The sequence below is a fragment of the Aphelocoma coerulescens genome, chromosome 1 (genome assembly GCF_041296385.1).
Source record: "Aphelocoma coerulescens isolate FSJ_1873_10779 chromosome 1, UR_Acoe_1.0, whole genome shotgun sequence".
Lineage (NCBI taxonomy): Eukaryota > Metazoa > Chordata > Aves > Passeriformes > Corvidae > Aphelocoma > Aphelocoma coerulescens.
Genome location: NC_091013.1, coordinates 40,386,152 through 40,397,251, shown reverse-complemented (window position 1 = coordinate 40,397,251; position 11,100 = coordinate 40,386,152). Strand labels below are relative to the sequence as shown.

General features: G+C 43.4%; 1 protein-coding gene and 1 long non-coding RNA gene across 3 annotated transcripts in view; one reads left to right on the top strand and one right to left on the bottom strand.

The window, feature by feature from the left end:
* Nucleotides 1–1,135: 1,135 nt before the first annotated feature.
* On the bottom strand, nucleotides 1,136–5,240 carry LOC138118456 (uncharacterized). The gene is made up of 3 exons (XR_011155160.1): nucleotides 4,744–5,240; nucleotides 3,262–3,388; nucleotides 1,136–1,499 (listed from the first exon to the last, which is right to left on the bottom strand). It is a non-coding gene; the product is annotated as an uncharacterized lncRNA (long non-coding RNA).
* A 229-nt stretch (nucleotides 5,241–5,469) lies between these two features.
* UBAC2 (UBA domain containing 2) overlaps nucleotides 5,470–11,100 on the top strand; it is an 89,356-nt gene continuing 83,725 nt past the window's right edge. The window contains exon 1 of one of the 2 annotated variants that reach the window (XM_069007975.1): nucleotides 5,470–5,597. In XM_069007975.1, coding sequence (XP_068864076.1) covers nucleotides 5,567–5,597 — 31 coding nt within the window. In that variant the 5' untranslated portion in view covers nucleotides 5,470–5,566. Of the gene's footprint in view, nucleotides 5,598–10,878; nucleotides 10,983–11,100 lie in introns of those variants that run through there. The other variant, XM_069007967.1, reaches the window with a different exon arrangement.

Here is an 11,100-nt window from a genome sequence, read left to right as displayed (position 1 = left end):
CTTCGCCATTACTAGCATTTATGGAGGAGAAAGGAAAACCTGGGAATGCTTAATTCCTGTAGGTGTACATATTTCTATTCCAAATATCGTGCAAGTATATTTCTGGTGTGAACATCCTTTAATTTTTTGCAAGTTCTTCTGAGAGATCATTGTATTTCAATAAAATTATATGAACACAAACTTCTTCTGATTTGGTTAATTAGGTGAAAAAAAGACAAGACTATTCCTTCGTGTTCAAATTTAACTCAAATACAAATGAGATAATGAGAACAGCTTAAAGCTTTTTTTTTTTTTTTTAATCTCTTAACAGTGTTATGCTACAGGCCTGATAACATCATGATGTGGCTCATCAGGTATTCCCTTAAACACAGATTTGCCTCCAAGTGTAAACACAGGTGATTAATAATCTTTGCATTGTGTGGAGATAGACAGATAGCATTACAATATGGATGTGAAGCAAGAGGATGAGGATATCTGAGAAATATGGGTAGGTATCAGGGAGAAGGAAGGCCTTTAAATACCCCTATAAATATCTTCTAATATCTAATTTTCAGAATAGGCAATTTCAGCAAGGTTGTACCTGTGTGGAACAATGCAAATAATTTTCCGCATCTTAAAGGCTCAAGTGTTTTTGCTATCACTGATACTTATCTTGGGTAATTTAGCATATGCTCCAGATCTCAAAGGTACTCTTTGACATAAATTCAGTCTGAAATAGATGAGTAGTGCTTGATCTCTTGCATGCATTAGAGAACGTGCAGATATGCAAAGTACATTGTGTTACGCAATGCTACACATAATTATTTGCCCTTCTAATGGATTCCTTAATTGGGTCTTCTGAGTACAATGCTTAAACGTTATTATTTTGTTAATGCTTACTATGTTTCGCAATTTACCTTGCAGTAAATTAATGGCCTTCAAATGAATGATCTAAAATGCAGCGACAGCTGCTCAACCAAGGGCAGCTGGACCAGTGTATTTTTAATTCTCACAAGAAGTCTCATCTAAGTGAAATAAAACATGAACATGGGCAGATTGATTCTTATGCTTCTTAATTGTGGATTTTAATCTGAGTTTTCAATATTCTTTCTTGACCTTGCTTTCCCAATATGTTTGTATTAGGATCCGGTTCCTGGTTATGCCTACCATATGTTCTTGTTTTTCACAGGATCTCAACCCTCGTTGAAATAAATTTATTGAAAATAAATGTGACAGGGAAATAAATTTATTGAAAATAAATGTGACACTACCTTTAAGGCAGTGTTTTACAAGTACTTAGAGACCAAGCTGCTGATCAAGTGCTTGGTGCTGCACCTTGAACACAGAGATGCCAACATCTGCGTGCACATGGTGCCAGTGCTTAGGATCATGCGGTCAATGGTTAAAATGGAAGTTATGGCTAAGACTTGCAGTGTAAAAGTGTATGTGGCTCAGCTCCAGATAAGCCAGTACCTTAAACTGGTACTGCACTGTCGTTGCAGGCCACTCAGGGGGTCCCGCTGAAACACAAGTCAGTGGTATGTTTGAGTTATCGAAGCAATAGCTGCCCACATTCCTGTTACCAGACATTGACATGCGGTTCAGGTTTAACATGGCATTTTAAAGTTTTCAAAAAAATCTCATGGCTAGAACAATAACTAATGGAATATATTTGAGCATTCTAAATTTTTTATAATAGTGTGATGCAAAATCAATTGCAAAAATAACTGACAAAGCCCGATACTCCTTCAGCCACTCCATTGCTCCTTATTAACTGTAAGCTTACCAACTCTATATGGGAAGAACTAAGCTAGAAAATGATGCGTATCTTCTAGATACAGTAAAAAACCCCAAACCTATGCAATAAAATGATCACACTACAGTTTAAGAGGACAGCAGGTCTGCTGCAGTATAAAGTTTTGTTCACTTCTGAAGGAGTGAGAGTAATTCTCTAATTTTGGAAAGGTACAGGTCAAATCCATCTGATTTCTGCCCAGCGAGTCTCTGCCTTCTGTCCTTCCTCCTGTTCCCATGCAAGCTACTACCAGCAAGCTGCACTACTGCTGAACTCTCCTCTGCAGGGTATATGTGTTGCACAGCTGTTTTCCTTAACATCTTCTGTAACTGAACACAAGGGTTAGAAACTCTAGGGAGGAGTTACTGAAAACATTAAGTTTAGCATTAACCTTTCTTTAGGTATCTGTTAATATTTCAGGTAATTGTAATAACTGCAGGTGCTACTATGAATGCCATGGAAACCCTAGACATCAGAGACATAGACCACTTACAATTAACCTGCAGAATCATTAACTTGCACTGAGTTTAGTCAGAAGATTCCTGAGCGAGGTGTTACATTTCCATCCTGTTTTACTCAGCTGCTATCCCTCATTCTATATGCCAGGGGAGCATCTGACTGTTGGAGATTAATTAGTAATTAAGAGTTGCTTCAGAAACATCACAAGTTCAGAGAAGAAAAGAACCTAATCATGTTGGGAAATCGTTAGAAATCTAAATTCCAGTCTCCTGGGATTTTCTTTTGAGCAGAAAATTTAAATAACTTTATTTTGACCATACCAAACCGACTCCACTAAATAGATGTAATAATCAAGTGGGAGATATTCAAGCTGACATTTGTACAGTGTCAAAGCCTTCTAAGCTTGTTCTGAGTAGATTAGTAGATAAGTGCTAGCCTTCCTATTCTGGGATATGTTCCAAGGCAAGCATGAGGACTGATGATTTCATTTAACTCCAAAGTAGTCAACACTGTATACTTAAACAATGCAAATAATTTGCTTAATTCTTATGACACACTACCAGTTGAAAGCAATGGTATTGTGATAAAAATACCTCTCTGCTTGGCACTGTATCTGAGGGCAAAAACTACATTTCCTCTACTATTCAACCAATATGTGAAACTATAACTATTAACAAGGGGTGTGCAGTTTTCAATACATAGTGGATCAAATATGATCTAATCCCAGAAATACTGACTTAATAATTTTTTTTAAAACAATGTGTTTATCATCAGGTGTTTCATAGACTCTGTAATATATTTGTAGACATTAATAAGATAGTGGCAGATAGATTGAGAGCCACCTCCCTGTATTCCAGCAGTATTGACATATCTGCAGGTGTTTTGGTTTGCTATAGGGAGAAGCTTGCCAGCTATTGCTACTCATTTGTCTTTGCTGTATCTGTCCATGATAACAAGTCCACAGAGCTGCTTTCAAAATGGCCCTTAAATATTTGCCCAAATGCATCCTCATTCAGTGGAATACATACCTAAGTCTCTAGTATGTTCAGTGATTCTGACTTGAATCCAATTCCAGCGCCTGACGTTGCAGAGGAGAATCCCTCTAATATGATTACCTTATAGGACATCAATTTAGGGAAGTCTTCAAAACAGAGACTAGAAAAGAGAAAAACACTAGGTCTTGGCTCTTAGGACTGTAAACTTCTAAATTAATGATTCTTCTGTCACTCAATTCTGTAAGACTGTGAAAAGAAATAAAAGCAATCTTCAGCACTAAAACAGCATTCCTAAGCCTATTACACAGGCAATACTGGAAAAGTTTTCAGGTTTTATCCTCACCTATAGTAAAGCCAGAGCCACACAAAGGCTTAATTACCTTAAGTGGGGTTAGTCAGAAAAGTTCAAAATGGTAATTAATTAAACCATGAGTACCTCATTATATCCCTAAAGCTTCGGGAGGCACCCAAGCTTTTCCCAAAGATGTTTCACGCTGGAACTACTGCAAGATTTGCAGGCTTTGCACCTCCTTATTTACCTTTGCTTTCCTTAGAAATGAGGGTTGCCTGTCACTTCTGTGGTTACAGGCATTCAGCAGCACACTGGCAAGACAGAGTTTGCATATGTAACATACAGCATCCAGAGCCATTTGCATTTGAAAGAAAGAAGGAAAATTTCTGTAGCAAATCATTTCTTCCAGCTGTGCTTTAACAGCAGAGAGTAAGCTGGTTGTCTATAGCCAAAGACACAAAGTACATGAAGGGTTTCATGCTGTGAATCCAATTTAGATTCTTTTCAGAGGAAAGAACCTCATCTTGGGATAAGCCAGGATTTCCAGTGTGCTATCCCTTTGTCTCTCCCTCCTGGCTGGTTTAGACATACCTCCTGCTCTGTGAGCAGATTGTGAATCCCAATCCTACCTGCCTGATGCAGGCCTTGTACGGAGAGAACAAGTGAGCAACAGAATTCTGAAGTTAGTTCTTGGAAATTGGCCATTTAAAAAATACATGCTGATATGCTGAACTTAGCTGAAGTCTTTGTGGACCAAAGCATAAGGTCTTTTTATGTCGCCTTGGCAGTGTTTAAGAGATTATGTTTACAAAGATTCAGCAACTCAGCATTTCTGAGTGCTAGTTAAAAGTTGCATTTGAATGCAAATATTAAAATGCATTTTTTATGGTGTATTAAAAATATGGAATATAAGAAATATATGACTTATCTAAAAAGCTTTTACTATTGGTTGCCTACTTAAAAATTGTTACCTAGATGACAAGTCACATTTTCCAGTTCTAGAGTGGCATTTGTTTTCAGTCTTGTACTGCAGTAAGCTGAGTGTGACTTTGAGGCCCACAGTTCCATCACCACACAAACAGAAAGCGCACACACGTTGTGCTACAGAGCACGGTCACCTTTTTGAATGCCTAGCATGACTTATTCCAGTAAAGTCTGATTTCTACAAGGACTTGAAAACGTCAGCGAAATGTGGTGCCCTAATAATTTCAGCCTTATCATACCATATCTCTTCTGAAATCAGGAATTTGGCTCACTTCACATGGGGTGCCGATCATGCTGGTAGAGAGCTGGTGTCTGATGTGCCATTAGAGCTCGAGGTGATCTGTTCAATGCGGTCCCTAGGTGGAGCCTAAGGAGCAATTAATTTGATTCCAAAGCAGGCACCTTCATTTGGCCACCTGAAAAGCTCTCCAGACTCCGCTGTCTGTATTGACTTTGTCTCCGTTAGCCGTAATAACAGCTTACCCACGGCTCCTAATGAGACAATTACCTCCTGCACTCCCAAATTACGGTGAGCCTCTAGGGCCAGAGTTTTCCAAAGTGTGAGGAGCCAGGCTTCGTCGAGGCACTTACAAATATAAAATTTAAATCGTGTTGAATCACGAAATTACAGAACAGTTAGGGCTGGAAGAGGTTTCTGGAGATCACTTGGTCCAACCCTCCTGCCAAGGCAAGGTCACCCGGAGCAGGTGACACAGGAATGTGCCCAGGTGGGCTTTGAATGTATCCAGAGAAAGAGACCCCACTCCTTCCCTGGGCAGCGGGTTTCAGCACTCTGCCATCCCCAGCGGAAAGCAGCTCTTTCCATTTACAAAGATCCCAGTAATTACAGATACCACACGCAGACTGAAGCGCCGCCCGCCCGGCGGGCCCGGCAGGGGGCGCCGCCCGCTCTCCTGGCGGCGGCGTTTGGCCCATCGCGGCCGCCTTAGCCCTCCCCAGCCCCGGCCCCGGCCCCGGCCCCGGCCCGCCGCGGCTCCTCGGGGGCTGCCCGACCTCGGGGGCTCCGCCAGCCGCGCCCGCCGCCCGGGCCGGGCCGCTGCCATGTTCACCAGCACCGGCTCCAACGGGTTCTGTGAGTACCGGCCGCGCCGCGGTCCGGGGAGGGCGGCGGCCAGGGGTGGGAGCCCGGGCGGCGCTGCCGCCGCCAGCCCCGGGGAAGCCGCTGGCTTCGGTCCCCTCTTGGCTGGACTTTTAAACTACGTGATGGCGGGAGGAGCCGCGGGTGTGTCTGCGTGTGTGTGTCTGTGTATATGTGTCTGTGTGTATGTGTCTGCCTGTGTGTATGTGTCTGTATGTCCGTGTGTGTCTCTGTGTATGTATGTATCTGCATACATCGATATAGACCTCCATGCCAAGATACGTATCAGAAAAAGCAAAAACTCTCTTTTCTTAATGTGAAATCAAACTTATTTGTTATAACCAGTTTATTGATAAGGCAAACGTAAGGACTAACGTGCCTCCAGCTCTGTTTAGCTTTATTTTTTTTACACGCAGCACATGTAAATAATTTCATGTCCTGGTGCTACCTGAACTGACTTCACAGGTATCGAGGGTTGGCTCTGAGCTTGTTTACAGGACACAGAATCTGCAGCGTCTGGGAGCAGCAGTGAGGAACTGACCTGGCTGCGGTGTGGACTTGGGCACTACAGTCCTAAGAGCAGGCGAGGACAAATGTTAAGTCAAAGCTTTGCTGACTAATTGCGTGCTCCATACAAAATGGGTGGGAGTGTCCGTCTGCTGGACGGCAGGAAGGCTCTGCAGAGGTACTGAACAGGCTGGATCAACGGTCCGAGACCCGGCAGTATGAGATTCAAAAAGGGCAGGTGCCGGGTGCTGCACCTGGGTCACAACTGCCCCAGGCAGCACTACAGATCTGGAGAAGAGTGGCTGGAGATCTGCCCGGAGGAAAACGACCTGGCGCTGGTTGACAGCCAGCTGAACATGAGTCAACAGTGAGCCCAGGTGGCCAAGAAGGCCAATGGCATCCTGGCCTGTATCAACAACAGTGTGGCCAGCAGGACCAGGGCAGTGATTGTCCCCCTGTACTCGGCACTGGTGACGCCACTCCTCGGGTACTATGTCCAGTTCTGTGACCCTCAATTTAGGAAGGACATTGGGGTGCTATAGCGTGTCCAGGGAAGGGCAGTGGAGCTGATGAAACATCTAAATGCATGTCCTATGAGGAGCGTCTGAAGGAGCTGGGGTTGTTTAGCCTGGAGAAAAGGAGGTTGAGGAGTGATCTGATCACTCTTTACAAATACCTGAAAGGAAACAAAGTCGGGGTCAGCCTCTTCTCCCAGGTAACCAGCGACAGGACAAGACAAGAGGACTTGGCCTCAAGCTGCACCAGGGGAGGTTCAGGTTGGACATTGGGAGGAATTTCTTCACAGAAAGGGTGATTAGATATTGGAGTGGGCTGCCCAGGAAGGTGATGGAATCACCATCCCTGGAGGTGTTAAAGAAAAGACTGGATGTGGCACTCAGAGCCTTAGTCTAGTTGACAAGATGGTGTTTGGTCACAGGTTGGACTTGATAATCTCAGAAGTCTTTTCCAGCTTAATTGATTCTATGTTTCTGTGAAATCCAAGTTTGGGTGATAGCACCCTCTGACTAGGGGGGAATAATTCTGGCATTTAAGAAGGAGTGTTGGTTGTAGCTGTATTTTGTATGAGGAATCCAAAGAAGGGAAGAGTGTTTCTTCAGATGGATCTGATAATACTGTACCTTGATTCACAGCTCCTAATTTTTTATCCCTCCCCGTACCCCCCAATAGATATTGTAGAGGGACTTTTCAATGGCACGTATCTGGGTATAATTCTATGAGAAAGAATGTAGGGGAAAAGTATCCTTGTTTGACTGAATGGGTGGAAAGTGACAGTCAGTATTTACAAGTTTTTCCAGGATAGGTCCATCAGAAGGATGAGTGGGAAATGGTTGTCATAAGAAACATATTTGTGGTGGGGAAAAAACCTAGGCAGTATGTCAATCTGCAAAAAGAATATCATGGAATCATAGAATATCCTGATCTGGAAAAGACCCAAAAGGGTTATCAAGTCCAAATTCTGGCCCTGCACAGGACAGCCCAAGAATCACACCATGTTCCTGAGAACATTGTCCAAATGCTTCTTGAAGTCTGGCAGGCTGGTGCTGTGACCACTTCCCTGGGGAGCCTGTTCCAGTGCCTGATCACTCTCTGGGTAAAGAACCTTTCCAACCTAAGCCTTCCCTGACACAGCTTCATACCAAATGTTGTACTTTTTTTTACCTTCTCAAAAACTGATACAACATCCGTTCTTACTGAACTCACCAGCTGCCCTAAAATGGGTTTTTACAATAAGACTTGGCTGGTACAGGTACACTGACAAACTCCAGTAGAGGCGTGGATTTAGGTGGCAGTGACATATGCTCACCTAGGGCACAACTGTAGCAGTTTAAGGTGTCCCTGTGCCCTCAGACTTTCGTTTCTGTCTGTGTAGCAGAAGTTGCTGCAGTAGCAGCAGGTGTGTGGGATTCCATTGCTGATGCACAGGATCTGATGGTTCAGGTAGTTAGTGAATCAGTGCCTGATGTGGCAGCAGGGAATTATACGTGTGTGTTCTGCCCCTGGGCTTGGGAGCAGTAACCTCTAGCAGAAGGCAGTGTTGTTGGATAATGGAACCTGTATCAGTGACCCCGGATAAAATAAGTGGACACCTGGTTCAGCAGCAATAAGAATGATCGTGCCAGGTCACACTGAAGGCTCCTGCAGCCTGCTGTGCCATCTCTGACAGACTGATTAACATCTATAATGCTTGGATGAGGAGATGTAAATAAAAATAAACATACCTGGTACATGGTACAACTATGAGATAGGGAAGCCAGGAAACAAAGAACACCACCTTTTAAAAGGACATAGTTTGCCCTTGCTGTGGAAACTGTTTCTGTTATCTGGAGTACTGGAGGAGCTAGTGTGCTCTGGAAAAAAGAGCTGGTGACTCTGGGTACTAGTAGGAGACCCAGCACAAACACATGCAGTGGCTTATCAGAACACTAACCGAGTTGAGCTGACTTGTCAAAGAGCATTGCAGTGTGTTCAGGGGGCATCCTGCCAGCACCTGGCTTTAGGGGTGCTTGAGAGGTGGGCTGTGGTGCCAGACCCAGGCTGGTTGCTTGTGTTGCAGTCTGCTGGCAGCTTTGGTCCCATGAACAGTGCTGCTGAAACACTTCAGCAGTTCTGCAAAGGCTCGCATGAGTGTGTGAATGGCCTGGCTGTTTGCTTTAGTGTAATGCTGCTTAGTTTGCCAAGAGGCTGCGTCCCAGGAGTGAAGTGTGGTACACAGGAAGGCTTTCCATTATAAGACACAAAGGCCTTACCAACACTTTAAACCAGTTAGACCAACACCAAACCTTTCTGCAGACATTGTAATATCCCCTCCCATTATTCTTCATTGCTGTTTGTGTGCTGCACAGGAGTGAAGTAGGAAAGCCTCTTAAGAGTTAGTCTTTATTAAGGTAAAATTTGAGTCCATGTTTTAAAGCATATACACTTGTTACATCTGGAAAATCTTTGACTACTGCACACAAGCTACTTCTTGTAGTAGTAGGGAGTAGAATCCTTTGAACTCGCTGGTGCACCTTAGGCTTTTACCTCTCTGTGAACCTTGTAGTGCAGTGCTAGCAATTTGTTAAAAGTCCCCAAGGCAAGAAGGGATCTCTGTGCTCCTCTGCTTGCATAACTGGCAGGACTGAATTATGTTGTGCAGAGGAAAATAATAAATCTATGTAAATTGATGCTTTGTGGTATGACTGAAGGAAAAATGAAGCATGTATTGAATACATAAGACTTCTGTGCATAACAATATTATGCAGTACAGTACTGTATGGGAAAGCAAACTAGCTTGTACATCAGCATGCCACAGTGCAGCCTGGTTAGCTTGAGTCCTGGGAGCAGCATAGCATTGAAGGCCACAAAACTGTGGCTATTCTGCTTCTGCAGAGCTAGCTCATTTCGTTTCAAGCTTGTGTGGGGATCTTCACATGGTCTTGCAGTGTAGCCATACCTCGTACTTCTGACAGTGTATACTAAAAGTAGTGTGGTAGCATGGGTCTGGTTGGAAGGAAGAAAAGTCTGCTCAGTGGGGTGAATATTTTTGTTACTTTCAACCTGATTCAGTTTCTATTTCAAGTGTTGCTTTTAGAAACAAAGGCTTTATTTTTTTTTCTTTTTGTATCTCCTTTTTTTTTTAATAATTTGTGACCTAGGCTATATCTAGCAGTTTTCTAAACAGTAAATGTGTAGGTAAGTGGTTTGATTACAGTCTTACCCGTGCCTTTAAAAAATAGATTTAAAGCATGATCACAGGTTACTTTATTGACTTACTTAATACTAAATTTAGAAGCATTTGGTGAAAAACTGTTCCTGCAGTGATACTCTTAGTGTTTTCACTTGCAATCAAACATCACTGCTGATTGGTGAGCCTGCTGCAGCATCTCGGACAGGTCTTGGAATACAATAGATTAATATCTGCATGATGGTTTAATGCAGGAAAAATAACCACCCAAAATGCAGATTCCATAAGTTGCATTTGGGAAGTACTGTGCATTCAGATGTGTATCAGTTATGATCTAAAAGATTCATAGCTCTTGTGTATCAACATTTAAAAATGGTTTGTGGGTATTTTGTTTTTATTATTATAGTAGCCCCCAGCAGTTAACTGTGTTTGAAAGTGACGTGCCTGCCTTATAGCAGCTGGGTTTGGGAAAGTTGCGGATGATAGTGGGAAAAAAGAGCTGTTACACAGCACATTTTGTCTGCAGCTGTGGTGTAAGCTCGGTGGGGATCCCCACAGAAATTGCCCTGAGCTAATTTGAGCTTCTGCAGGCACTGCTCATCAGCTGGCTCATCACATCAACTGGCAATGAGAGCCTCTCCCAAGTCAACACTTGAGTCTGGAGCCTGGAATAGCAGTCCAGGGGTGAAGTCTCCCCGCAAGAGCTCTTCTGCAACAGTAGCTTGGTCTGGCTGCCTGTTTTGGCATGCCCATCTGCTGTCTCTTCACCTGTGAGTAGTGAACAGGCAGAGACAGGAAATCCTTTCAAAAACTGTAGCTGTTGCTGTAGCTTTCTCATTCTTGTCATTAGTGCAGCAGTGGCTTCTGAAGCTGCAATTCAAGCAGTTGTGCCATAAACCTCCCCCTCTGTTTGTTACAGATGGACACTTGTATCCTTCATTCTCTGTACTTTGAAAGTGGTACTGGTGGCCAGAAGAATAGTAAGTTATGGAAGAAGAGGATCTGTGGGCTTTGTAATAAGTGCAGGGGTGGAATGTTGAGACTTAGAAGTGGTTTTCTCATTTATGTCATTTTAGGATCAGCTTCACATTGCACCGTTGGTAGCACGAAGGTTGGGACACTTGCACATGAGATTATGAGGGCAGTTTTGGGGGGAAACTTCTTCATTGCTCCAGGAAGAAGCAAAGGTCTGTAGTGGAAGCTAATTCCTTGCTCTTCATCATAGCACAGGCATATTCTGCTTGTTATTAAAGAAATTTCTCTGTGTACTGAGGTGGATGCTCGGTAGATGTGTTGCAGCACCAG